At 47.1% G+C, this 27,598-nt stretch overlaps 1 protein-coding gene across 1 annotated transcript; it reads left to right on the top strand.

Annotated features, from left to right (window-relative positions):
- The first annotated feature begins 5,696 nt into the window (after positions 1 to 5,696).
- WFIKKN2 (WAP, follistatin/kazal, immunoglobulin, kunitz and netrin domain containing 2) lies at positions 5,697 to 7,208 on the top strand. Its single transcript, XM_072881282.1, has one exon. It carries the CDS (start codon positions 5,766 to 5,768, stop codon positions 7,206 to 7,208), a length of 1,443 nt encoding a protein of 480 aa, XP_072737383.1. The 5' UTR covers positions 5,697 to 5,765.
- The last annotated feature ends 20,390 nt before the right edge of the window (positions 7,209 to 27,598 follow it).

The following is a 27,598-nucleotide window of genomic DNA, read 5'->3' as shown; positions in this document are numbered from 1 at the left end:
GGGCAGCCTGCATAGTGGTGTCCCCTCCTGGATGTGCTCCTCAGGTTGGGTAACAGCATGTCTGGGATGTCCTGGCAGGGACAGGGCAGCTGTCGAGGGTTATTCAGAGTCCTCACTGCCTCCTCTGACCTCAGAAGCTGCCTGCTCGCATTCACGGGGAGATTTATGGCACTGTTTTCCTCTCTCTCCCAGCTGTGTTCAAGTGGCCAAGGGACCGATCCCTCACGGGGCTGAGCACTCCCTGTTCCTGGACCGATGGGAGTCAGACGGGCACAGCGTCTGCCTGCTTTCCATTGGATTAGGCCAGGATTTGATTCCCTAAGAGGCTTCCTATGCAAAAGTTTTGCTGAAAGCCTGATTTCTCAGTTAATACGTGTTTCCTGTGCCTCATTCATAATGTTAGTACAGTGACCTGACAAAACCATCATCATTAATGATAATTGCTTTGCCCTTTTTCCCAAGCTCCTATGGGATGACCCTGCCCCTCTCCACTGTGCCAAGTGCTGAGCCAACGTTTGAGGTGACAATACATCAAATCCAGCCATTCAAATGGCCTTTACTTGAGCAACCCCACTGACCTGCAACAGGGACACAAGTAAATCAGCCGAGTCGCATGTCCCATGCAACTGTTCCTTCAGCTGGGCTCATTAACCTGTCACCCCTTGAGCTCCACCATCCTGGCCATCACGCACTGACCGTGATATCTGGGTGCCGAAAGCTGCGGTGGGACTTACTTGTCCCTGGAGATTATCCCTTTGGATGGAGAGGGACATAGCAAAGCAGGAGGAGGACATAGCTCCGTCTGTCCGACACAAACCAGTGTCTGATTCTTCAGAGCCCCGTTCTGCTCCCCCGCAGCTGAAATGTGCCTCTGGGCAAGGGATTGTTGGTCTGGGAGGGGAAAGAAACAAGATGGTGTTATTCCTTCCTCCTTGGAAGGGAGTCCCACCTGGGGTGGGCCCACACTGGTGGGTCTCTCACTCAGCATGGCCAAAGCGTGCAAGGAGGTGGCTCTGTGGCACCAGGAGAGGGAACAGAAGCTGCAGAGCACCATGGACCCACCAGCTCCCTGCCTCTGGCCCGGTGGGGTAACGGGATAAAACAGCCCGAAAGGACCCTGTGGATGGCAGGGATTTATCCACGGCTACGTGGTGGCAATGCCATGGACCGGAGGGAAATTCCCTGCACATAGAGCAGCTGTTGGGCTGAGACCCCCACACTCATCACAGTGGCTCCTCCAGTGCCCAGGATACCTGCGCTCTTTGGGCCCCACATACAGCTGGTTTCAAAGCTTATCTGTAGTCAGTTTTACAATATAAAGTGTCTTTGTTTAGTCAACAGAACCACTAATACATGTGATTTTGTTGTTAATAGAGCTGTAAGAATTTTAAGTACCTCTTGGGAATGTGTCATTTTTGGTTGGCTTTTTTAGGCATCACAGGGTGCTGCGTTTGTCTTTGTAAACAAGTATTGAATAAAACATTTTGCGCACAGCCACACTTTGTACAAGTGTCATGCAGGTTTCTAAAGTTTCAGAGAGAATAAATCAACTGCAAACTGCTGCCTGGTGGTTGACTTCGCTCCTTATAAATAGCTAATTTGGACAACTTCTCTCCGCACGTCATATGAAATTCAAATACTGTGCATATCGTTAATGCGGTCACACAAATCAAAACTGCTAGAGCCTCTTTTATAAGCCTGGGTTGCCACAGAAATGCCACAGCTGAGGGCAGGTCACCTCCAGGTTGCTCTCCCTTCCTTTTGGAGGCAATCCTCGGGAAACACCAGCAGGTCACTGCGCTCTGCTGCCTTGCCCCAGGGGAGCAGCAGGAGCCCCGTGGCCTGCGGCAGTGCCTGCATGGTGGCCCAGTTCACTGCTGGTTGTACTGGTTGGCAGCCATCATCACTCAGAGGAGAATTAGGCCCAAACTCAGCCATGAAAAACAACCCTGGTTTAATAAACCCAACGGAAAAACTTTACCAAAGTAAGGGTTGATTGCGCCTGGGTCTGTCGGCTTTGCAGCGCTCAGCACTGGGCACAGGGCAGATGCACAACCTTCCCTCCTCCCAAAGCACAGCGCTGCTGGTCCGGCCCTGCTGAACCCCGCGTGGGATGCAAACTTACCTGGTCCTCCCAGGAGGCTCTTAGCACCGTGCAGGATCCATCCAAGCTAGTCCAGAACGCAGCCCAAAGGCTTTAATCCTGGAAGGTGCTGAGCAACTCTGACTTCTGCCACTTGTCTCTGGCTCTTGGCACGTGTTCAGCACGAGCAGGATCAGCCCCTTGCTGTAATAATCAGGGAACGAGGAGCTCAGCTTGACTGAATTTCCCCCCCGCCCCCCAATGCAAAAATGCTGTACATTCCTTTATGCAGGTTTCCATAGAGTTGAACTTCTACTATTTTTTTGTTGTCGCTGTTAAAGGGGTCAGCAATGTACTGTACAATGGGATCTGGCTGTCAGGAAATGTGGAGGAATTCAGGGACACTTTTAACATCTTGCTGGTGGGGTTGGAGGGCAGCATTAAAACCAGCATCCTGGAAATCTCCCCACCAAAGAGAAGAAAAAAGCCCGGAGGAACCCCAGGAGAAGTTATGAAGACATACTGCTTTGTCGATCCTAAGTTTAAATAAGTTATTTCTTCCCTACTTCCTTTGTTAAAATATGATATTCTAGCTTTAATTGCTTCAATCCTATTACTTGTTCCTTTTAGCAAGTGATTGTGTAGCCCCTTGCCGTGGGGAAATCCCCTGACTGCGGGTCCGTGTTATTTAGACAAGTACTCTTTCAGAAGTAAATGCCATTCTTAGCATAGGGAAGTACTTTAGGTCTAAAGGGGTTAAGAAGGCCTCCCTGCATTCAGAAACATGCAGGGGTCCCACCGTGCCAGTTCCAGCCTTTTAAACTCTTTCCAGCTTTTTTTTCTTGCAACAAATCTGTCTGACTGCCACCAGGACATAGGAAGCGTGTGCCTGTCAAAGAAATCAAGTTTACTTTTTCTGACTTGTTAACAGAGGCAGGGTATAAATAGAGCTAACTCTGCTCAGACTATTAGCATTTCTCTTAAAATAAGGGGGTAACTTCCTAGGACCTTTAATCCAATGAGGTCCAGACCAAACTGCACTATCAACAGAGGCAGCGAAGGAGCTTGCTGAAGTTTTTACAGAAGTCAGGTGCATTTGGGTTCCTCGAAAATTTAAGGCTTACCAAAAAAAAAGCAACCCCAAGCAAACAAGAACTACCTCCAGCTCGGTCACTGCCATTGCCCTGGAGAAGTTCTGAGATGTTGTTGGTGCTGTTCACTCGGTGGATGTGGATCTTGCTGGGGAAGAGCAGTGTCCTCTTGCTTCTGGAGGTCTCTCTGAAAGGGAGAGCTCTACCTCCAATCCGGTATTCCCACGCGGGGATATGCCCCAATGACATGAACCCCAACCTGTGGGTAGACGCACAGAGCACTTGCAAGAGAGAGTGCGAAGCTGATCTGGTGAGTGATGCGCATTTTTATCTCTCTGCGTCGTGGGTGATGGGGTTCGTCGGTGGGTTTGTTTGCACCGCAGTCTGTTTCTGTTCCAGACAGAAAGGCGCCAGCACCGTGCAGGACTTGATGCAGACAGCACACCTATTTAATTGCCCCGTGACCTATAGAAAAGAGAAAAGGTTTGATGAGTTATCAGTTAAGTGGGGAGGTGTGTGGCAGCTGTCACTTATGCTGATGTGGGTACAGTGCTCGCTCTGTTCGATCATTTTCCTTGCTTTCTTGTCAAAAGAAACGTCCGAATTTGATAACCCAGAACTCAGCATGCCTTGGGGCCAATCCCTAGTATTTTAGCAGTGTCACCATGCTCTTTGTTGTTGGTGGCCATCATCAATGCTTTATATTCCTGGGAGGAATTCTGTATGAAATGGTTTCATTTAACATGTAAATCATCAGCCTTTGCTGCGCTTGAAACACAAAGCGTGCTTGGAGTGCAAAACAGGGGCATGGTTAAAATGACCAGGCAGATGTTCTCTGTGATGCTCCCAGCTCAAAATGTGCTTAGCTTACAACCCTAAAATTCATTTTTCAACCTGTCAGCACTGCCAGCTCAAGCTGGCATCTGAAAATACATGCTCGTCCTGCCTCTTACATCACGCAAAGCTCCTACAGCCCAAACCAGGCTGACAGAAACATGTACCATGCTCAGAAAAGTCTTTGGGTTTATGTTCTTTAACCAGGTTGTTTTTGCAATGCTAAAAGGAGTGTGTGTGTGTGTAAATAGAGAAAAAGGCTGGCCATCAAGTAAACAAAGAGATTTGCTCAGAGGGATCCCATGTGTTATGAATGAAAGTGCTGTTTTTACTTTTGCCATTCCCAAATAAGCCCCCTTTATTTCAACTACCAGGTGCAGCAATGAATATTAAAACACTTGCAAAGACCCAGCAGCAGCAGCAGAGGACGTTGTTTTAATAATTTACTGGTCAAAATCTGAAAGCCAGAAGCCACTGGCTAAAAATATTTGCTTTTGCCTTGTGGCAGCACAGAGTCCTGGGACCTCGCATGGAGTGAGTGGTCTGCAAGCAGCCAAGGACTCTGCCACCGACTTTGCTAAAGCCACGCTCCTGAACCTCAGCTGAAAACATTACCCGTTCTGGTTTCTAACTTTGCTTCTGAAACCTAGTAATGTGCAGCTGGAAATGGGGAAAGAGTTATGTTATTAGGTCATCTTTTTCCCAATAAGGAAAGGATACTGGACTCAGGGGAAGCTATTTAGTTTGGTAGCTTAAAAAACATTTTGTTCTCACTTACAGAGAAAGCCGTTGGATTTCAGGGGGGTTGTAGAGGTTTAACACATGGTGGAAGTGTGCCCCATTGTGTACATGGTAGCAGCGTTCATGGTCCCTGAAAGTAATCCATAACAACACAGCAGCTGTGATCACACATATCAAATACCTTTTCTGCACAGAAGATGAAAATTCTGCTAAAATTAACCGCAATTTAGAGCTGACTGTAGCTGAGACGGGGTGTAATAAATCACTAGAAGAGCGATGCTGCATTTGAAAATAGGACTAAAATAGGACAGAGAAGCCATAATGAGCTGTTTTGGGTTTGTTTTTCTAAATACCATAGAAAAATTATTTTTGGAGCAAGAATTTCCTTACTTTTGAGATATTCTATTATTTCCTCTACAATGTGAACAATTACAAATCCTTGGCAGTTTCACCTCCAAGAGTAGGCTGTTAGTCTCAGGGAATTCAAATAATACTTTACATACTTCTGTGCAAAATAAGAAGGATTACTGCCTGCAGCCATATGATAAGACCTTCCATCCGCTCTTGTTTCTCAGGGCTTGTCCTCAGGCATTTCGGAGAGTGCGGAAGGGGGGTTGTTGGCTCAGTAGTCAAGCAGTCCATGTGACTCTAGGAAAGACTTATGATGAGGTTAGTGTTTAAGAAATAGAAATGCATTTTTCTGCTCTAGAGTCTTCTCCTGAACCACTTGAGAAACCCCAGTGTGTTTAGACACCTCTCAGGAGATGCTGGAGGGATGTTTCCACTCGTTGCCAGTGGGGACACTGAGTTTTGGACCACAGACATCTGTGGCAGATCATGTCCCCTGAGCTAACACTTTGAAAGTATCTGGGCTCTCTGCTTGCTGGGTTTCTATAAAGGACTTTGCTCTGTCCCCAGTAATGATTGGGTTATTTTCTTTCCCGCAGGAGTGCGAGACCTTTGAGAAGTGCTGCCCCAATGTCTGTGGAACAAAGAGTTGCGTGGCGGCTCGGTACATGGACGTCAAGGGGAAAAAAGGGCCGGTGGGAATGCCCAAAGAGGCAACCTGCGACCGTTTCATGTGCATCCAGCAAGGCTCAGAGTGCGACATCTGGGACGGGCAACCTGTCTGCAAGTGCAAGGACAGATGTGAGAAGGAGCCGAGCTTCACCTGTGCCTCCGACGGGCTCACCTACTACAACAAGTGCTACATGGATGCAGAAGCTTGCATCAAAGGCATTACACTGAATGTAGTCACCTGTAGGTACCATCTCACCTGGCCGAACACAAGCCCTATCCCACCAGAAACAACAGCTCGCCCTACTACTGCCTATTCCGAGACAACGGTCATTGATATCTTGCCACCTGCTCTAGTGAACAACCCCGTCCATCAGTCTGTCTACGTGGGAGAGACCGTCAGCTTCCTCTGTGATGTTACAGGGAGACCCAAGCCAGAAATCACGTGGGAGAAGCAGGTCGATGGGAAAGACAAAGTCATTATGAAGCCAAATCACGTCAGAGGGAACGTTGTGGTCACCAACATCGCCCAACTGGTCATCTACAACACCCAGCTCCAAGATGCAGGCATCTATACCTGCACTGCCAAAAACAGCGGTGGCCTTCTCAGGGCTGATTTCCCTTTGTCAGTCATCAAAGGAGAACCCACATCCAAAGAAGCTTCCCAAAACAAAACACATTTTCCAACCGATGAGTGCCTGAAGCAACCAGACAGCGAAGACTGTGGGGAAGAGCAGACCAGGTGGTACTATGATGCAAAGAAAAACAACTGCTTTACTTTCATCTATGGGAACTGTAACAGCAACCTCAACCACTTTGAGACCTATGAGAACTGTATGTTAACGTGCATGAACGGCCCAATCAACATTTGCAATCTGCCAGCCCTCCAAGGTCACTGCAAGGCCTATGAGCCCAGATGGGCCTATAACAGCTTGACAAAGCAGTGCCAGTCCTTCATTTATGGTGGGTGTGGAGGCAACGAGAACAACTTCGAGAGCCGGGAGGCCTGCGAAGAGATGTGCCCTTTCCCAAAGAACACGCACTGCAAAGCTTGCAAACCACGCCAGAAGCTGGTGACAAGCTTCTGCAAAAGCGACTTTGTTATCCTGGGCCGTATAACAGAGCTGACCGAAGACCAAGACTCGGGACATGCCCTGGTGACAGTGGAGGAGATTCTCAAAGATGAAAAAATGGGATTAAAATTCCTGGGGAAGGAACCACTAGAAATCACGCTTTTGAACATGGACTGGAGCTGCCCATGTCCCAACATGACCACAGTGGATGGCCAGCTCATCATCATGGGAGATGTCCACAACGGCATGGCTGTCCTACAGCCAGACAGCTTTGTGGGGACCTCCAGCATCCGGCGGGTGCGGAAACTCCGTGAAGTCATCCACAAGAAAACCTGTGAGCTTTTGAAAGAGTTCCTAGGATTGCATTAACCTCCTTCACACGTGTCAGCCTTCCAGACCCGTGTGCTATGTAGGGCTAACAAGCGCTAGGCTAGTGCACAAACTAAACAAGCTGTTTGAAGATACACCGTAGGAATTATGCAGAACCCTTATTTTAATCCATTAATGATGCTTAGCAACAATGTAGTATGATCTTTGGCAAGCACGTAAAACAGCAGCAAAAGGCTATTAATCTTGCATTGAAATCAATTCGTCCATATAGGAGTGCCATTTAACTAGATGACTCACTGCAGTAATTATACAATTTTTATGTAGCTTCCATCATAAATGACGGAATTCATAGCATTTGTTTAGCTAATTGGTACACAGCTAAGTAATATATAATGTCAACTTAATATGTCTCATTTGCAGTACGGAAATGTTATGGTAAGTCATTATAAATAAGTCAGTCACACTCTTGTCTCCTCATAGCAGCACTAACAGTTCAAGAGAAAAGCCTGTAAATTATTGTCTATATTTACAATTGTGCACATTTAACCAATCTATGCCTTATGAATTTGCTTCTTTTAACTGAAATTTTCCTAGCAGTTTTCTTTGGATTGTACCTTGTTTTTAAATGGCAACTACTACCTACTTGCAATCCTTACTTGAGAAAAAAAACTCCCTTGATCCTATGCCCAGGACAACAGGTCCCTGCAAAAGCTCAAGGCACAGTCTCACCCCAAAATGACTTTTCTGTTGTCAGAACAAGGTCAGCAAACACCCTCATTCCACTGCACTTTCCTATTTTTGTTTTAATCAACATATTATCTATCACAAAAAGTCCAAGGCAGAAGGACAGCGGTGTGCTGCCAGCTGTCTTGCTTTTGAAAATCCTTTACACCTTAGCATACGCAGCAATTTATTGCTTATTTTCACTAGAAATCCTGTTTTTACAGGTGAGAGAGTAAAGTAAGAGGAGTCAGAACAAAATTCAAAATAGAAAAGTGCAATACACAGTCTACAGACTATATGACACAGACACAAAGCTGCTGAAACCAAAATGCACAGACACAGACAGACAGAGTGGACACTTTTTAAAGGCATTTCTCAGTTTGACCCTTTTAGAGCATTCTTTCAAACCACGGAAAACATTTTCCGCCAGGCCATTGTATATACGCATACGAATAAATACCCTAAGAAAGACAGCACGGGCTGTGGGTGTCAGCGCGGGCATACACATAGGATTGATCATTTTAACATTTGTGTGTCCAAAAATGTAACATTTGCCTATGCAAAAATCCTTAAATAAAGAAAAGGCTGATCCTGGAAAAATCCTGCCTCTGCTAAGGACTGTCATTGCAGGGAAGAGGGGCGAGCGTGGCATGGCGAGCCTTATCATTGCTCTTTGTTCGGTGGGTTCAGCGCGTTACTACGGCGGTGCCCAGAGCCTGCTGCCTTGCACAAAAGGCCAGTTCAAGGCTGGACTGGTGTCAAGACACATTTGGGCGAGAGGCAGGAAGCTGCAGCGAGCGCTGCCCCGTGGTGCCATCTAACGGGCTTGCTGCGGGGTGGGCAGCAGGACAGTGGCTCGTGTCCGGCCGTGGGCACACATCTGCTTTTGCAGACGTGCATTGGGGCTGGGTAAGATAAGGGCTGGAGGAAGGAGTTTAAAAGGGCAGATGCTGAGCTTCAGCACAACGCGCAAGCCTCTAAACCCCCCCAAAGCCTGTGCACGTTGGGTATTTTGCAGTTGCAGGGAGGAAAACTAACAGTGAGGGTAACAACGTTGAACGTGGGGCCAGCTCTGGTTCCTGTGAAGGCTTCCCATGCCCCGCGCCAGCAGCCGAGCCATGGGCAGAGACCACAGCGTGATGGCAAGTCGGGCTCCTCTCCCAGTGGTCTGGGCTTGGGTTACATCCAAAATGCTCTGGCAACAGGAATGGATCTAAATCTCCGGTTATTTGTATAATTTCAGAAGAAGCTGGGTGGGAGGGAGAGGAGCCTGGATCAGACTTGCTGACCAAGAAAATACCTGCTTGTTTTTCTGTTGCACCTTTCCTAAGTGTACATCAGATAGATAAAGTCCAACTAAAGGCCCATAACGTTTGTGTATGTTTTTGTAAAGACCATTTTCTGGAGCTGGGAGATGCCAGCCCCGCTGCCCTCTGAAGCAGTTAGTGCCTCTGCCAGATCATCCCTGGCTGTGGCAAGTGCCGCTGTTTCAATGGCTTATCTGTCATTTTTCAAGTAAGCCGTAGGAAGTGTCTTGTTCTTGCCATACTTTCTAATGCAGAGGCATCGGAGGATGAAGGTTTAATAAAGACTGGCTTTATATGGCTCTTTTTTTCCAGAAGCTAAAGGATTTTGCAAGTGTGGGAGTGTTGGAGTGACTCGGGAGACATGTACCCGGTTGTTCCAGAAGAGCTGGATTGCAAACGTAGCTGAGAGGAAAAAGCACACAATTCATTGCTTCTCCAGCTAGCACATTACAGTGCTTAAGCCTGGGGTCTAAAATGCAGTCTTAACTTTTACTCCTGGTGAAACCCCTGGGAATGAAGCCTGTACTTAAAGCAAAGTGAGCGTGCAAGTGATGTGCTGCACTGAGACCCAGGGGTGTGCAAGGCGTAAGGTGTCTCCCAGCCCCCTTTGGGCACGCAGTCCTGGTGTGCGAGGGCTTGCTTGCACAGGGCATCCCAGGGGACATTTTGGGTCAGTTTTCCAACACGGTGCAGTGCGAGAGGACGCTGAACAAGACAGCCCAGCTCCCAGACACGGTACAGCCATGCTCGTGTAGCTCCTGCCCGAACCTACGCAGCCGGGCTGCTTCCGAGCCCCGCGGTGTCTGCAGGATGCATGGGCGAGCGTTAACCCCAGCCGCCATCCCACACCGGCCCCGCACGGGGACACGGTCCCCGCTCTGCTACAGGTCAGGCTGATCCATTCAGCTCCTGTGGTGCTATGCAGGCGCGGTGGCTGGGACCAGCTAGGTGCCAACAAGCAGCCCCACAGTGACAGGTCACCCAGAGAAGACAAATATTGGATGTGACCAGCCCCATTGGGAGCCCCCCAGGGGTGCACAGGGCTGTGCACAGAAACACCACGCCTGCCCCGAGGCAGAAGGAGCAGTGCCACGGGCATCCCCTCGCCTGCTCACCAGCAGAAAAACCATCCCTGGCCATGCTGGGAGCACCGCACCTCCCCGTGGCATGGGACTGACCCTAACCCCGAGCCTCTCCACCTTCTGACCTTGAAGAATTTAGCTCTCCACTCAAAGCTAGTATTTTAGTTCAGCCTCTTACTAAACCCTTAAGAAGCCTAAAATTCAAGTCTGACCAGTCAGCCAGCCTGAGGAAAGCCTACGCACAGGGCCAGGCACTAAAGGATGTCATTAAAGCCTTTGCAAGGCTAATAGGTACTTGCAAGCAGCTCCTGATCAGAAAATCCCTTTTGTGTTGCTCAGGCACTCGCTTTTCCATCCTGCTCTCTGGGGTGCATCTCTCAAGGTTGTCAGAAGGCTGGAAGGAAATGCCAGTATTTAAAGTTTGTATTAAATGTATGAAAGGAGAGAGAGAAAGGGAAAAGCCTGCTTGATTCCTCTCCTTGCCTGGCAGCGGGCTAGGAAGCAGCACGAGCACCTGTCTGAGGCTCCAGGGGAGAGCTGGAGGAAGGATGCCACCTCCAAAGCCACGCGGCCACGGCCAGCCGCTGCTGTCAATGCTCTCCTCTGCGTTCGGACACCAGAGAAGCAGCATTTCCTGCAGACACCGGCCCGGGGAGCAGACCCACGTTAGCTGGGTCCGAGACCTGCAGGAGCCCCCCAGAGCGCAGGGCCGGATCTGACGGACACTTCTGGGGAGGCAGGAGGACAGCACAGAGCTGCTGGCACCAGCGCGGCATGCCCACCTCCCAGTCTGGAGTGAAGATGAAAAGTGCAACACATGAATCTGCAAATCCTGCAGCTAGAGCTCAATGGAAACCATCCAGCATATGGATCCAAAAATGAGTCACAGGTTATTGTGCAAACCGTCTGTGCAGCCCAGTTCTATTAACAGGGGGACAAAATAGCAGCAAAAAAAGTGATGGTGTGCAGCTTCTGCACAGGGACAGTTAGAGCATGTCCAGATTATGTATAGGGCCTGATGCGTTATACAGCTGGTGGTGCAGGGCACAAGGGCCCCATGTTAGCATGCACGGAGGGATGGCTGGATGATTACTCAGAGATAGGATCCTGCATCACCGGAAAGCCCAGAGCAGCTGAGGTCAAAGGAAAGAGGAAATTGAGTGTGTTTTCATTGCAGGAGCTTGAGATGAGGTCAGGCAGAAGTTTTTATGGGCAACCAGCTCCAGAACTAGAAGCAAGCAGAGATGATGACGCCACTGGAATATGATTCAGACGGCAAAGGTATTTAAGAGCTTAGTTCCCAGTTGTTTCAAAGGGAATTAGGGACCCCTGTGAGAATTACTGCCTGGCCACGGGTCTCAGTTCCTGAGGGAGGTGGCTGTGACGAAGGTCATGCACGGCTTCAGCCAACACCTAATGGCTTCCTGCAAAAAGGAGGAGTAATTCAGCCAGCACCAAATTAGCACCTTGCACCACGAGAGCCACTTCCTCCACGTGAAGCACCTTGTGCCCCGGCTTGCTGTAATTCCTGCAGCGTGCACGTGCTCTGAAATTCTCCATGTAGATAATTACCAGGAAAAGATCATGGCCATGCTGGGTAGCTACACCAAGGCTGGATGGAGGCAGGTTTCCAAAGGCATGGCTGTGAAAATGTGACCCTGAGCGAGAACTTTGAGTTTGGAGCCTGTGTTTTTATACCAAATATTTAGTGTTTTCCCCTTCGCCAGCACTGGTTACTGATTGACTACAAGTGACCTCCAACTGCCTTATTGATTTACAGCGGCTGTCAAAGGACAAAAAATGAGCCCCATGTCCAGGATCTGAGAAATACTCTGAATGGAAGTTGCACAACTGAATAAATGTTCTGCCAGCTCTTTAAATCTTGAAAAAGAAAAAAAAAAGTCAGCTGGAGCTCCTGATCTACAATGCAAACACCAGTGGGTTGTGAAGATAACGCTGCAGCGCTAGCAGACATATCTATTAGCCAAAAAAGCGGTGCACCCTGTTTAATTCACAGCTATTTATTGCTGGGCAAATGATATGACATTCAGGCCCGAGAGTTTAGAAAGCAGATGCAAAGTCTTCCAAAGGCTGCATGCGGTTCAGGTTTCAAAGTCAGGAAACTCTCTGATTTCGGTGTTTTCCTCTGCGCACATCCCTGTTACCACCTTTCTTCTCAGCCAACGCTCCACGGCGCCAGCCTGCGCTGGGTGCTCACCCATCCAACCGCTGATCTGTGAGCCCAGCCGGCACAGTTTGGAGGGTCTCCTCCACACCGCAGGCTTGCTGGTGGACACGGACCTGCACGTGCTGCAGAAGCCCATGGCCACAGCAGCTCTGACAACGGCAATGAGAGCAAAACCCAATGGACATGGAAGTCCATGTTTCAGGATGATGGCCAGTTTGGGGTGGGGACAAGCCTCCTCCTCCTCCTCCTCTGTGGCATCTTGTATGATCCCCTGGGCCATGAGACACGGGTGCTTACAGGATGGAAAGGACCATGGGTCTTGTCCCACCTGGCAATTCCTACCCCCTCTCATTTGTCCCAGCGATGGCTAGAAATGCAGGAGGAAAGAAGGCTGGAGAAAAGACAAAGAGGAAAAGACTTATCTAGAGGGAGGAGGAGCATTTTTTCGCCTTAAACTGGCATGACAACATCGTAGATGGACTGGATTAACTGGCATAAAAAGGAACTACCCATAAAGGGGTTTGTGCCTTCTCTTCCTCCTTCGATCCACTCCGAACACACCCAAACCAAGGAGGGTATTGTAACATGTGTAAAGGACATGACTTCCGCTACTGCTTGAAATAAATTGAAAAACACCAGTAATAAATCTCCAGGATCAGATGGTATTCACCCAAGGGTAAAAGTACTCACATACATAAAAAATTGCTTAACCATTAACTGCAGTGGATAACCTTTGCTTCAGTGTGCAGCAGGACCAGAGGATGGAAGGTGGCAAACACGGGGCTAATTTTAGAAAAGGGTTCCCGGGGGCTGGGTATGAAAACTCAGCAAGTCTGGTAGAAACTGTAATAGAGGATAAAACTCACAGCTGAACGTGCTGTAAAGAGGAAGCGTCCATGGACTTCAACAGAGGGAAGCAATGCTTCGTAACACAACTTTCTTTGAAGCAATCACGAGGACAGAGATGGTCCAGCTGATAGAGTTTACTTGGATCAAGGCCTTAGAGCAACTTCCTCACCCAAGGCTTTTAAAGACATTTAGCTGTCCTGCAGGGAGAGGTAAGGCAGCCTCTTGAGCCAACGACTGGTTGAAACATCGGAAAGAAAGGGTGAGACCGAAAGGTCAGTTTTCACAATGAAGGGAAGTCATCAGCAGCGTCCCAGGAGACCTGTGCGAGGGCCTGGGCTGCTTGATGTAGGTGGCCTGGAAGAGGGATAGGAGAGGTGGGTTACGAAGGTTGTTGTTGAGATCAAGTTATTTAGGGCTGCAAAAATGCAAGCTGACTGTGAGGAGCTGTAGAAGGGCATCGTAATACCAAGTGACAGGATGATAAAATAGCAGATGAAATGCAATATTGATTAATACACCTGGGGGAAAAGTGAGTCCTAGCTGTGCATTCCTATGATAACTTCAAACAAGCTGTTCCCATTCGAGACCTGGATGATCCGCACATGGATCTGACCATGGCAGCTGGTCCAGCCTGCCTCTGGTGTGCAGGCAGCCCCTTGAGCAGATCCTGCACATTGCACCTCCCAAAACAGCACCAGCAGCTTGACAACTTGCAACACTCCCATTAAGAAGCACAAAAGCCTACAGACATCTTAAAAACCCAGCAGCACTTGCACATCATGCTCAGACTGGGTTGGTTACTGCCTTGCTAAGAAATTGCTACTTGCTAGTAGAGAGTTGCTCCTGAGATCACCAGATAAATCTCAGCCGCATTCCAGCCCCATAAACTCAAATCTTGCTAAAATAGGAACATTACCTCCGTCTGCTCCCACAAGCACACCGTGCTGCAGTAGGGACGACGGTCACAGTCACAAACCTTCCAACTCTGGAGCCCCGAGTCTCTTTAGAAGGTGTTCCGCAATTGCTGCATCTACGGTGCTTGGGGAAGACGCTGGAAATCACAAAGCTCCATCTGGAAACGCCTCCAAGGTTGGCCTTGGCCAAGTCACTCCATCCCTGAACAGAAAGCAAGGTGCAACCAGGATATTATAGAGACAGCTGTGGGGCAGAGGAGGTCTCACTGTCCTCAGCAGCACTTACCGTATAAACGGGCAGGGCCAGGTTCTCCATCCAGCAGTGTCCAACATATAATTTCATTACACGGGCCAAAACCAAGCACCGGCACCCAACTAGTCACGCACACTCTTATTGCACCCACCATGGCCCCAGCAGGGAGGACCCAAGGTCTTCCTCACACGGTCACATCTTCCTATTTTTGCAGTATTTGGGGTGCAAAGGAAAAAACCCCTCATCCCTCAGCACTGAAATGATGTCAGATCGCTGGAAAGCGGGGCAGGAGCGCCCAGCTGCTCCCAGCGCCTGACACGAGGTGGCGTGTGGCATCACGCTTTGGGGACCTCGCACTTGCATTGCATCTGCCTGGCGGGTTTGCTTCTTGAAGGGAAGCCTTCTCCAGTTGTGGTTAGATGTGCCTTGCCCTAGTTAATTAACTGTTTCACAGACACTCGGCTGTATAATTTAGATTTTCTAAGGGGAAAGCAACCCCCCTGGGCTGGATGGCTGGTTCTCGTTTGACTGATTTCATCCTTGCCTGGTTAGTAATATAGCAGGAGAGATTTTAGGTTTATTGCAAAAAAAAAGATATAGTAGGGAGTGTGATAAGGCAATCAAATCCATTTCCAGAGCTGCAGGAAAAAGACACAATGTATAATTTATTTGAGGCTTTTTCTCTCCCTGTTTGCAGATTGCACAGTTTCTAAATATATTGGTCCAGTTATTCAAAATTATTCATGAATCTCTTCAGTGAATAATACTTGACCTGCAGATCATCCAAAAAGTGAATATTGCAATCAAATTCTCCATTTCTGCTGTAATTTATTGTAGCTACCAGATGTATACTACTCAGGTAATTAACTCAGGATGAAACTCAAATTGTATATTTGATTATAATATTTGCAATTCACAATTTTTACTGTGCTAGCCAGCTCCAAAAGTCATCTAATCAAGAGATGGGCAAAAGTATCTTATCTCTGACAGAGTGAAATTGCTACTTTTGTCAGTTGGTTTGGCGTTTTGGTGAAGGAGCAGCCGTTCACAAGCACGTGCGACCAGAGCTGCAGTGCTGGAGGGGCTGTATATAGACCCTGCAGGCTTGCACAGAGTCAGCAGTGAATAAACATAGATTAAAAGGAAAAAGTTAATGGCTTTCTCAGACCTACTCATCTAACAGGTGTGATGAGCAGGACTTACAGCAAAAATCTCCTTATCTATTGGGTCTCTCATGATGCTCTTCCCCTGAAAATACTGGGAGCAGGGTGGGGTGGGCATTTTTCTCCTCGACTGTCCAGCCCATGTCTGTGCTCGGGGCTATTTACCATGTTTGTATTATGGGGCTGCCTGGAAGGGGGCCGCGCTCTGCAAACAGGGATGGAGAGACGCTCCTCACCTGCGGAGAGCTTACAGTCCAAACAGACGGGTGACGGGATGGAGCGAGTGGTCCCTCGTGCCACGGCCCAGCGGAGCTTCCTTGGTCCCGCTCGTAGAGGCTGGAAGGGCTCAGCCGCCTTTCTGCAATTGTTACTTGTTGGGCTTTCCATTACAGAAATATCTAAGCGTGCTGGCAATCCAAAGCATTTAGAGATCATGAGTCACATCTCTCAGTGTCACAAACTTGGCTTTAAAATCTTGTGATTTCTTTTAAATGGATAAATTGTTGGGTGTTTCAGTTGTTCTTTTAATTTGCCTTCAGATGGCAGAGCCTTTCAGCGATCACAGGTTTAAGCTTTCCTTTGCCACCACCAGCATTAAACGTATATTTTTTTTCTCCCTTTTATTTGTGAATGGAAGTTTAAGGTCTCGCTTAGTCACAGAATCTCCATAGCAGGAGCTTTCGGAGATCTACCAACCACGGCAAGACTCCCAGGAGGGTCAGGAGGAGCAGTGTTGCCACCTAGGGACTTTCTGTGAGCTCTGAAAAAGTTTTCTCCGAGATGTGATGCTCTGATGCATTTCACTCTGGCAGTGGCTGTTTGCCTGCTCGCTGTAGGTGTGCTGGGAGGGAAGTGGGTTTTGGAGATGGCCTTTTTGGCTTGGCTTTTGTTTTCCTGCAAAATTATTAGCCCTTGTGGCTCAGCAACGTGTGCCAGCTAGAAATCCTGCCCCGCAGCCACCAGCTGCCTCATAAACACTGTCACCCAGCCCCTCTGTCACGGGCTCTGGGAATATATTCATCCCGAGATGCACCTCTACACCTGTTACTTATCGATTCAATTTTTCATGTTTAGCTATAGAAGTTTTTCAGCAGACTAAAATTGGAGGAGGATTTGCTGCTCCTACCCTGGCAGGAAGATTTACACATGAGCAAATGATTTGTAACAAATACAGTGTAAGATAGATGGAGCTGCTTCTCTTGTTCACAAATTATTCACAGACTATGGGCTTGAAGAGGAAGAAATTTTTTCCTTGCTTTGTAAAACACACACAGATGCATTTTTTTATTATTATTTATGACTACTTTCACTGTAAAAACCACTCCTGAGAGCATCTTTTGCAGAATTATTGCAGCTCACAGGTTGTTTACTTGGTAATCTGGAGAGAGGAGAGGTTTGGGGTTTTTTTTCCTTTCTCCTTTTTTTAGTAATTGCCTTGACCAGTGAGACTTTTGTCACGGGTTTGAGCCTCTGGGCATTACAAGGTCATAAAATTTAAGTCCCTGGCCTCTACTTTTCTCACCAGTCTGCTCAAGGGAGCGTATCGCAGAAACAGCTCCTGGATCTTGCTGGGCGAGCACAGCTCCTTAAATCAAGCTCCAGGGCAAACACTCACAACCGACCATTTGAGATTGCATTCTGCCAGCATTCCTGAGCGTGATGGAAAAAGTGTTGCTTCTAGAAATGTTTCTGGCAAGAAAGGGAGGTTTCTAGAGCCTCAGGTGCCACCACAGGAGGAAGCGGTGGGAGATGGACACGTAAATAGAAACAGGGACCCCTGACACCCTGAAGGGCTCAGAAAGATATTTCTAGGTAGGACCTTTGGAGTTTTGCTTATAGTCCATATTTCCCATATAAGGGACTAGTTTTCTTTTTCTGGATAAGCTTTCTTTTCCCTACTTCCATAGCTAGAATTAAAATGCATCTCCATGTACTTGGCAACACTGTGCGTGGGGGCAGATCCTCCATCCAGCCGTGCTACATTCATATGCAATTTGGTGTTTTCCTTCTTGGCCAGCCAGGTAAGTGAAGCAGCTCCAAGCCTCGTGCTTGTGGTAGCTGCATCCTGGAGGAGTCACACAGCCCTATGAAACAGGCATTGCTACAGTCTGCCTTATAAAATCTAACAGTTCATTAAAAAAAAAAAAAGATAAATATTATATTTTTGCCCTGAAGATCCAGACGCTGCTAGGTGCTAAGTAGGTCACTACTCAAATCCCTGTCTTCATGGCTCATGTGTTCCAGATGTGAGCATGTGTGTCTACGTTACATATCGATTTGTGCAAATCATGTAACATATGTAAAACTCATTGGCCTGTGAGCTGAGCAAATACACAATTGGTCTGCAAATCCATTATTGGTAGGAGCAGATGGGTTGCTTGCTTAAATAAATGCATTTGCAAACTTCTCTAGGTCTGCTTTCAAAAACACCAGTTTGTTTATGTAACGTAGTGTGGCCAGGCTCCTACACTCTCGGCTCACCAAACCTTCCCTGGTCTGGAGTTCAGGTGCTTTCATTTTTGCATAAAGAAAATCTGAACATGAATACGTTTTTGCAAACACACCTAAAAAAAAAAAACCTCTTTTGATTTGTAACGTACGAGTAAAGCATTGGTTACGTTCATGCACTGTTAATCAGAAGCATCCATAATACGTCAGTCTGAGGCAGAGCAAAATAGACACAGAATAAAAACATCTACAAGGACCTGGTCCTGCAAATGCTGAGTAACTTTCTGCTCTGGAGCAGCAGTGCCTTGAACAAAATAATTTTATTCATTCTTTCTGGAACTGTACTTAGGGGATGGCTGGAGTTAGCAAGAGCAAGGGAGGGAAATAAAAAGTCACGTTTTCCCTTATTCTGCTGTTGCATCCTCAGCTGACAAAAAAAGTCAATGGGCTGGGGAAAAGCACATTTGTTTGCTTTGTGGCTGCTTGGGTGGGTGTTGCTCGTTTGCCTGGGGGAGCCCATTTCCACCCAGCACAGTCCTCCGTCCTGGCTCCACGCGGCCAGCTCTCGCACAACCATACAGCCTGCAACCTGCCACCGCTCCCCAGACGCCCTGGAGACCTTCTGCTGGAGCGGAGGAGGAGGAGGAGGGCACGCTCACGGGGCTCATCGCTGCCTGCGCAAAAGCAAGCTGGTGGTTTCAGCCCCGTTCCCGCAGCACAATCGCTGGGAGCACAGACACGGCGGGCTCTCAATGGCCACCTTTGTTGGCAGCCACAGGCAGGAGCACGCAGGCTGCTGACGTGGCACCCGGCTGTGTCACCTTGCCCTGTCCCCTGCTCCGGGCGCACCAGGAGGCTGGACTGGGGGGAGAGCCCTTCGGCCACAAGCAGGGGCTCAGACCACCTCCTTCCTAATTTTTATGTTTGCTTTTATGTCTTAAAATAAAAAAGAAAACCAAACAAAGATGAGAGCCCAGCAGAGGAGGGAGGAGGTGGAGGCATTTCCCCTTCGATAGGTCCTTCCTCTTTCTTCAGTTCCTTATTTCCCCCCTTCCAATTTCTTCCCCTACCTGTTGAAACGTGGTTACCATGACATGACGATGGAAAAGCTGCAATTTTAATGTGTGAAGCTGTTACAATTTTAAATAATTCCTTTAAAAAAAAAACAACCCAGAGGAATAAAGCGTTCCCTCCTGCTGCTCTGCCACCTGCAGCACCCAGCACCGCCGACCGCCCCACTCGCCACGCCGGCGCTTCTTGGCAGACACGCTCCCACCCCGGCAAAAGTCAATGTTTACATTTGTCACATATATTTTTAGTGCATCCTAGACCCAGCCATGCTTCAACCCAGCCTCGTGGGCCAATTGCCATGTTGAAAGGCTCCTCCCAGCAAATGTTACTTCATTTCTGGAAGGACTGAGCAAAGAAGAATCCTCAAGTGAATCCTGGCAGGAGCTGGCTGCAGGGTCCCCATTTCACCAGTCCTTCAGGTTCTTCCAGTTCACTACAACAATGCACAGAGCGAAGGCATTTGCTCTGCAAGTGGTCTCCCAGTACCTGACCTCTATAAAGGCAAACAACTCTTACAGCAGCAAAGCGCCCAGCACAGACCCCTCACCCTGGGCTGACTGCACCACAGAGGGACCAACAGGATAAATCCATTGGGTTTTGGTGGGCTTTTGGAGTCTGTTTCTAAGAGGACTTCAAAGAGTTACAAGTCATAGTGACCAGTTTCCAATTTTCCTTCTTTTTGTCTCGACTGCCTTGTCCCCATACTGCTAGGACACCGTTGAGTGTGGCACATGGGTTAACACCTTCGCTGTGGGCACCGCTCTGCCCGGGTCATCTCCAGCACAAAGGATTTGTGCCCCTGCCTACATTAAGCGACAGTCGCTGCCGTTTAGTCCCACTCAACGTCAGCTCCCTTGACAACATCCCCATAAAGCAGCTGTCCCCAGTTTAAGCACATCCCAATCACGTAGAGGATATTGAATAGATGGAAAGTAAATAATACGTTCTGTTTTCCGGTGATGTGGGAAGGATGGTGCATTTCACAGGACAATAAGGCCAACCTTCGTGGTGCCAAAGTCCACGGCTCCCCTCGTCCTCAGCTCCATAGGGCATGGCTGGCAGCTCCTCCCTCTCTCCTCTGACCTGTCCCCACCTCGGGGACGGGGACAGCGATACCACACGGGGCTTTTCTAAGGATAAAAGTCTGTTGGTGACTGGGAGGTGCTTTACGACAGCAGCGGGATTGTACCCCAGGGTCACCCAGAGCTCTCAAGCAAGAAGGAAACCTTGCAGCACCTCTGCAAAGCACAGAAATGGGGTTATACCTCGTGCTGACGGGGAACGGAGGCCCAGAGAAATCAGAACCACTGCTGGAAGCCAGGAGCAGGCGAGCACGGTGAGCAGGTCATGTCCTTTCATTCCCAGCTCTCCACGGCATGATTTATCAAGTGGTTATGGAAAAAAACAACCAAGTAAAGAAAGAAATAATTGGCTAGAGGTTATACAGCCTGGGCTCCCCTTTGTCTTTCAGCCTGCCCAGATAAGTGTTGTTATGGGAAAGGCTGGAGATCGGATACAGCCCTCAAGTTCAGGAGTTCTAAGGGAGAGCGAAAGAAAAGGCTCTGGATGAAGATAACTGCAGCAGTTATATGACTAATCCCCAGATCTACGGACATTTTCCCCTCTGCCTGTAAGAGTTATGTGATCCTAAACATCCTTAAGGAAAACAACCCTATTCTGGCTAGCAGAAGACTAACTGCTTGCAAATAATACAGATATGTTTTTATATATGACAAAAGACCAAAATATCCAAGATGACGGTGTCCCACAGAAGTGACTCAAAGCCAGGCACTCAAGCACAGCTAGCTCTTTCCAAAAAGCGACTGGGAACCGGACAACGCCAGACCTGGCCGCAGCACTCCCAGCCAGAATGAGCCTTTTGTTCGAGCAAATGCAAATGTCAGGAGAGGGAACAGGCCAGTTGCCACCCTGCAGCAATGCCCCCGATGGCAGGGTCAGACTGGACGGCCTCGCATCTCTCTGGAAAATAGGGAAAGTCAAAATCCTAGCTCTAAACATTCTGACTTTTGGAGAGAGTCATCTCAAAGTCAGTGTCACAGATGATCCCCATCTCCGCTTACATATCGCTTGTTTTCGAATTTTGTCAGGCAGACATTTAAGTATGTGGAGTCCATTTGTGCAGGCATCAAAAAGCCAAACTCATTGGAGATCTCAGACCAAAATGTATTTTAAAATGCATTATTAGCCGCATATTACTCACAGCACCTATGTAGGGAGGAAAAATTTCAATGATCGTTAAAGGCAAAAATCTGTCCTGCATAGTTCAGGTTTCCCTCCCCACAGTTACCTCTGTTGTAGGTGAACGGGGTCATCCTCCTCCTCATCCATCCTCCTTTTCTGAGCCTCGGTGGGCACGGTGGTAGAGCTGAGTGAGCAGGACTGTTTCAATAGCAGCAGCAGAGGCCATGGAAATCAGCCTGGGAAAGGCTTTGGGATGCTGCAGAGAAGGAAAGGGATAAAGTATATGATATTACTACAGCAGGGTTGTTTATAAGATTTAAGAGTCCTGTGTTGCCATTGACAATTAACTATAGATCAGCAGAGGAACATCGTTCTCTACCATAAGTATGTGTATTTTTAGATAAATATGTTCCACAAATGTTTTGTAAAGGAAACTTCTTTGCCTAAAGCATCTATTTCTTCTCAAGCCTCCAGTGGTACAGCATAAACCATGTTACTAACGACAATTGTTCCTCCATTTGTTTCTTGAACATAGATCACAAAATGCACAGTTTATTTGGGAGTGTCTGTATACTCTTCTATTTCTGTCGTTATTCAACCTCATAGAGTAAAACAGGCAACTGTGAGCCCGGACAGGGACACAGCCCTGCCCTGAAGAGATTACAGTCTCCATCAGATAATACACTGCAAATTATATATGGTGAGGCACAGACCTCAGACAAGCAGAATGGGGAGAATGGCTTGGTTTGGGAAAGGAACTAAGAAAAGCAACTCTAAAGGAAGACCTTGAAGGAAAATGGAGTGAAAAATCAGGAGGGGGAAACCTGGGAATTTAAGAGAAGAAACAAGGTAAGAGAGAGTTTGTACAGCAGAACATTGAAAAAGGGACTGATTCGTAAAGATGAGATCCAGACCCTAAATTGAACTGATCTCCTGGTATCTGACTCTGGGCGGGTAAGCTGCTCCAAATACTGAATTCTTAAAACCACAGAGACACCAAGAAAAAATGAAAGACAACTTCACTGACCTCTGAAAGTTCATCACCCCCAAATGCGTGCTGTCTACTGAAGTGATCATCAAGTCAGCCTTGCTCACAGGTCTCTGGTGTCACCAGCAGCTTCACTTACCTCCCAGCAGCCACTGCCACATGGCATGCTTGGGGACCGCAAGGCAATCTCAGACAAGGTAGGACGGATGGCTTACAGACGGAGCAGCTCCACCACGTGATGCCTACGCTTCCGTCCTATTAATTGGGCTAGTAGAGTGCCTCCCATAGTAGCTCATCAAGCCTATGCCTTCGTTTGTAGATTCAGGTGAGCAGGAACAAGCACAGTAGAGGTGCTGTAGCAAGGACAGTGCAAGATGTAAGTGAGGCAAGGGCAGGGAGAGGGGACACCGTTTATTAGGTCAGTTGGTGTACTTGGAAAATCTAGACATGCTTTCAGGCACATAAGGCTTCCTTAGGTCTGAAATAGAAGCAATAACCTTAGAGCTAAATACAGGTTGAGAATAATTGTGCTGAGTTAAACTTCATTATATTAATGAATTAGGCAATTTGAGAGAAAGGATGATTGGTTCCTGTTGATCAAAGGGAGGATACTAGCCAGAGGACAGCTGATAATGTCATTTATGGCGCAAAGAGAGGGTGAGAGAGACAGGAATAATTATTGCCTAGGGATGGCTGGTGGTAGCAAAAATTATAATGTAATATGCAATCAATATCTGTGTGATTTTTATATCCTGGAGTCAGGAATTTTAGTACTTGGATTGTCTTTTGAAGCTGTTTCAGAGACCTTCCTTAAAAGTCAGGAGTGAGAGGTCAGAGATGCAGTGGTTGATCTCTTACCGAGTGTTTCTGTCCTTTATCAGTTTGTACAAGTTAATTTGCGCTGGCTGCCTGCGGTTGTTGCCACCAGACTGTCAAATCTGTGAGGCAAACTGCACAGGCAGGAGGGTGGTGGTAGGTCTCAGTCATTCTGTATCACTTAGAAATCTGATTCCATTAAGCAGCTGTGGTTAATTGCCAACACTTACGAGTTCATCACTATCCCTTAGATATTTGATTTCCTGTGAAGTGCCAGTCCCAGGGAACCTGTGATTTCCTAAGGATGTACATTTTCACCTAAAAATTAAGTTCTTAGTGGACTTGTAAAGAAAAGCTAGAACATTCTGAAATCTATTTAAGTCTATACCCAGAAGATAAATTAATATGGTGCAAGCTTGATTATTATTTACAATTACCTCATAATTTCTAAAACATTCTTGGAGACTTGAATCACAATTTCTCGAGTGATTTGGTTTGGCAATACTGAAATGAGTCTTTAAGGACAGCACTAACAGTCTAGAAGGCACAAACGGCGAGCATCGTTACGCATTACTTAAAAATGAACTATCAATTGTTCTCAAGTAAAATACAATCTATGGCTCAAAGCAGTTAATATGAGATTCACAAATATCTGCAAAGTAGGTAACTGCCCCAGGTGTTAACATTTTCAATGGTATTCAGGAATTTTGCACTCTTCCCACTGAATTGCCAAACGGAGGTGCTGCACATACCTGACTAACCCTGAGAGACAGACAGACCGAGAACCTGTTGGCTTTAAAAATACGTTGCAGTTATCTACAACATCTGAGACACAGCAGGGAATTAAAGGCTCAAGTATGGGCTTAAAAACACCGAAACTACTCTTGACAAGGCTGCAGCAATTTGTTGAAGACCGGGCAGACGGTTCATAGCACAGCTGGTAGCAGAATCCGGCAGCCCTATCTCTGTGCTGGCACACAGGATGCTTAACCTTATGGTCTGATGAAAATCAAAGGGGAATTTGTTTTAGTTTGTAAAATCTGTATGCAAGTCTAATTTTGACCAGCAGCAACTTCAGTGAGTAGGCTGGTGTAAAATTTTCACATGATTTGTACTGGAGGAATATATACTTCCATATCTAAAGAAACACCCACAGAAATTCTTTTACAGAATCACAATAGTCAGTATGTGAGATCTCACTGCTCCGGAGGCCTTCTGCTCCGATGGTGGATGAATCAGACTCTCTATACCATGGACAATGAGAATCAAGTGCTTCACTTTTATATGCATGCCTTATTTCAAAATGCAAAGGTCATCTAATACACGTTAAGTGAACTGTGCAATGGAGGAGACTCTCAAAGGCCACAGAGACTAAAGGCAATAAAAGGAGGGAATGGTAGGCCAACCTCAGAAGATGTTCCTATGGCATACAGAAATTGGATGAAGTTCGTTACTGACAGCAAAAAGACAGCAATAGCCAGCTAATGTCTGACACTTGCTAAGAGTGAATTTCAATGGAGACAGAGGAGGAAACCAACACAGAAAAGGGCAGAGTTGCCCAGAGTCAGATCTGGAATGTGGGGTGCCTGAGTTGTCATCTATCGTGCTATGTTCTTCACTAACCTGCCACCTCCCATTTCCATCAATGTGACTAAAAACTCCCAGGCTGTTGCATTACTGGATGAGGCTGCCCAAGCAGCAAATTCACTCAGTTTCATGAGACTGTGAGCATCTAACATAATCCTTAACTGTATTCTGACATTCAGTAGTTCTTTACACTATGTCTTTAGAGATGAAGTGAAGTCAAGTAAGCCTTAGCCTACAAGGGGCGGAGGGAGAGGGTACCTTTCGGTGGCTAGAGCCTCGCGTGCTGAGGTCTCCCACAGCACAGCAGTTCCTGGCATCGAGCAACTTAAGAGACGAGGTCAGAAGAGAAGTGGAGTCTGGGTGAAGAGAAGAGCGGCATGAAAGCCTGGTGCAGCAGAGCAAGCAGTGAGAGGCAGTGAACAAAGGGAGCAATGCACAAGCTGGTCCTTCTGAGGATGCTGTGGGAGAGGCAGCAAAGACAAAGGAAGGAGTTATGGGTGTAGCAGGGAATTAATATCTTCAGCCAAAGAAAAATGGTGGGTTTCCAGGTCTGTCTTTAATTGCGTTATCCAGTCCTGTTGATATAACCTTCTCAAAGAAGCTTGCAGGGGCACTAAACAATAATTAAGGCACTACATTCCCAGAGTCCTCTTTTGTTTTATGCTATGGGTGATCTTGAAGCTAAGGGGAAAAGGGAATGCAGCGCAACGAGCTCCATGAGGGCACGGAGCTGACAGACTGTTTAACTGTAATGGTGTCTCAGCTCTCAGAGGAGGAGAGGATCTGATTTCAGGCCTCTGAAGTGCTAAATTACCAAATGAAAACTGCAGCAAGTTCCACCAAAACTGCAGCCATCAATACTATGGATTGTTTTTAACAAACAAAAGTTGACAGAATAAAGGATGGGGGTTGAGGGATGTCTGCACTGTACGCCAAGGTTTTTCTAAAAATATTTTACACCTGCTATTCGTTCCACACACTGATCATATTTTGTCTATGAGGTAGAGAACTCGTAGTGCCAAAGGGAATGTGGTTTATGTTCCTGAGTCTTAATGCTTTTTCCCTTCTCTAAGGCAAAACTCCTTACTACCATCACTAAAATAAAGCTGAGGACAAAAGTCATACGCGCACTGCCACGGTAACCGTTTAACCGTTCCTCTCGCTGATCTTTGGAAACAATCCCTTCAGCAGGATTTTACAGCTCTGGCACTTCGATTTAGCGAACTTTTTATGCAGCTCATGAGAGGAATGCAGCCAACTCTGTACACTCAATTTAAATCAACTTGCTGATGATATAAAAAAGAGTGCTGAACTGCCGGTTTGCTTCGTCGGCTCCAAAACTACCAACACAAACTCTGAGGTATTTATTCCTGAAACATTAATAGAACAGTCTGGGGCGTCAGATCAGTAAATGAAGTCTGGTTTGATCCCATGCCGGTCCAAAGAGCTGATTTAACAACTAGTTGTTTGGTTACTTGATATTTCAGAAATGCAACTGGGCTGTTTGCTACTAACAGGCTTTTGCACGTTGCAATACGGCGGGAGCACAGGGTGCAGACAGCTGGGCACGCGGCCGTGCTGTAGCTGGGTAATCATCTGCCACGGCTGTGTGTAGCAAGAGATCATACAAGCAATGTTTAATAGCTTTCTAATTTTGCATGGTGAAGAGGAGGGATGGGTTTCTCACCCAGTCCTTAATCTGTATAAATTATGATAGCTTAGTTGATGTTAAGAGAACTACAAAAACGTGTACTCACCGAGACTCCAGTTGCCAGGCCATCCGCAGCAGGGACCTTTGAGAGGACGACACAGTAACGAAGCACTACGTATGGTAAACTCCACCTGTGAGCTGGCTCTCCTTTGCAGAAATAATCAGATCAATTTAATTTTGGTGACCGCTACTAGACTTCTGATCAAGAGTAAGCTCTGTGTCTACCCACAAAACAAACGCAGGACAGACTGTAGCTGTCCACTGGATCCTCTCTACCCTGCCATCCCAAGATGCCTCTGAGCTCAGTTTCACAGATCTCAGATAATGATTTTCAAAAGTTATCGACTTGTGCTGAATTGACTGAGCCTTACAGATGAAATGCTTTTAACTTGTGCTTGGCTGGGGACTTTGAGCAAAGAGACAGGATGCACTAAGCAGCATTGAGGGGGACACATACTTACGGCTTTACCCTTTTCTTCGCTCTAAATTAAAGACATCTTCCGAGGTTTAACTTACACCAGCAATTTTAAGGAAGTAAATTGCATGTTCACAAGAGAAAATACAAAAGAACTTGCACAACTGAGCAAACACTTCCTTTTCCCCTTCGCTCCTTTTTAGGTCCTTTCTCTCAAAGAAAATGCACTTACCTGACAGCAGGGCTCAAGAGCAGGATACTGGGTGTGTGCAAATTAAACCAGAGATGACTTGGCACTCATTTAGAACAGAATGTTGCAGTGTAAATGTTTGATTTAACAAATTCAGCACCAAACTTTAGCAAAAGATAAATAAATGGGTGAAGTAGACTGAACAGAAAGCACACATCGTTAACTTCTATGAGGAGTAAGAGAAAACATTAAGAATCTTCACATTTACATTCTTTGAGAACACTGGAAGCTCTCTCTACAGATTCTTGCCTTGCAAAGCACTATAAACCACCTATGGAGGACAAAATCCTGCTTATTAAAATCTTTATATTAAAAGGCACTGCAAAAAACAACCTTGTTTCCAGAGATTCTTCCTTGCTGCAAACCACTGCCCTTCGCACGTTGAGCTGGTTACAGTGGAAGTGAACAAATCGGCATGAGAAGAGGATAAGCTCGATGACCTTTAAGACAAATTATCTCAGT

This window comes from Ciconia boyciana, chromosome 16 (genome assembly GCF_034638445.1).
Source record: "Ciconia boyciana chromosome 16, ASM3463844v1, whole genome shotgun sequence".
NCBI classification, from domain to species: Eukaryota; Metazoa; Chordata; class Aves; order Ciconiiformes; family Ciconiidae; genus Ciconia; species Ciconia boyciana.
The sequence above is the reverse complement of the archived record's forward strand: the minus strand, read 5'-3'. Positions and strand labels throughout refer to the sequence as shown.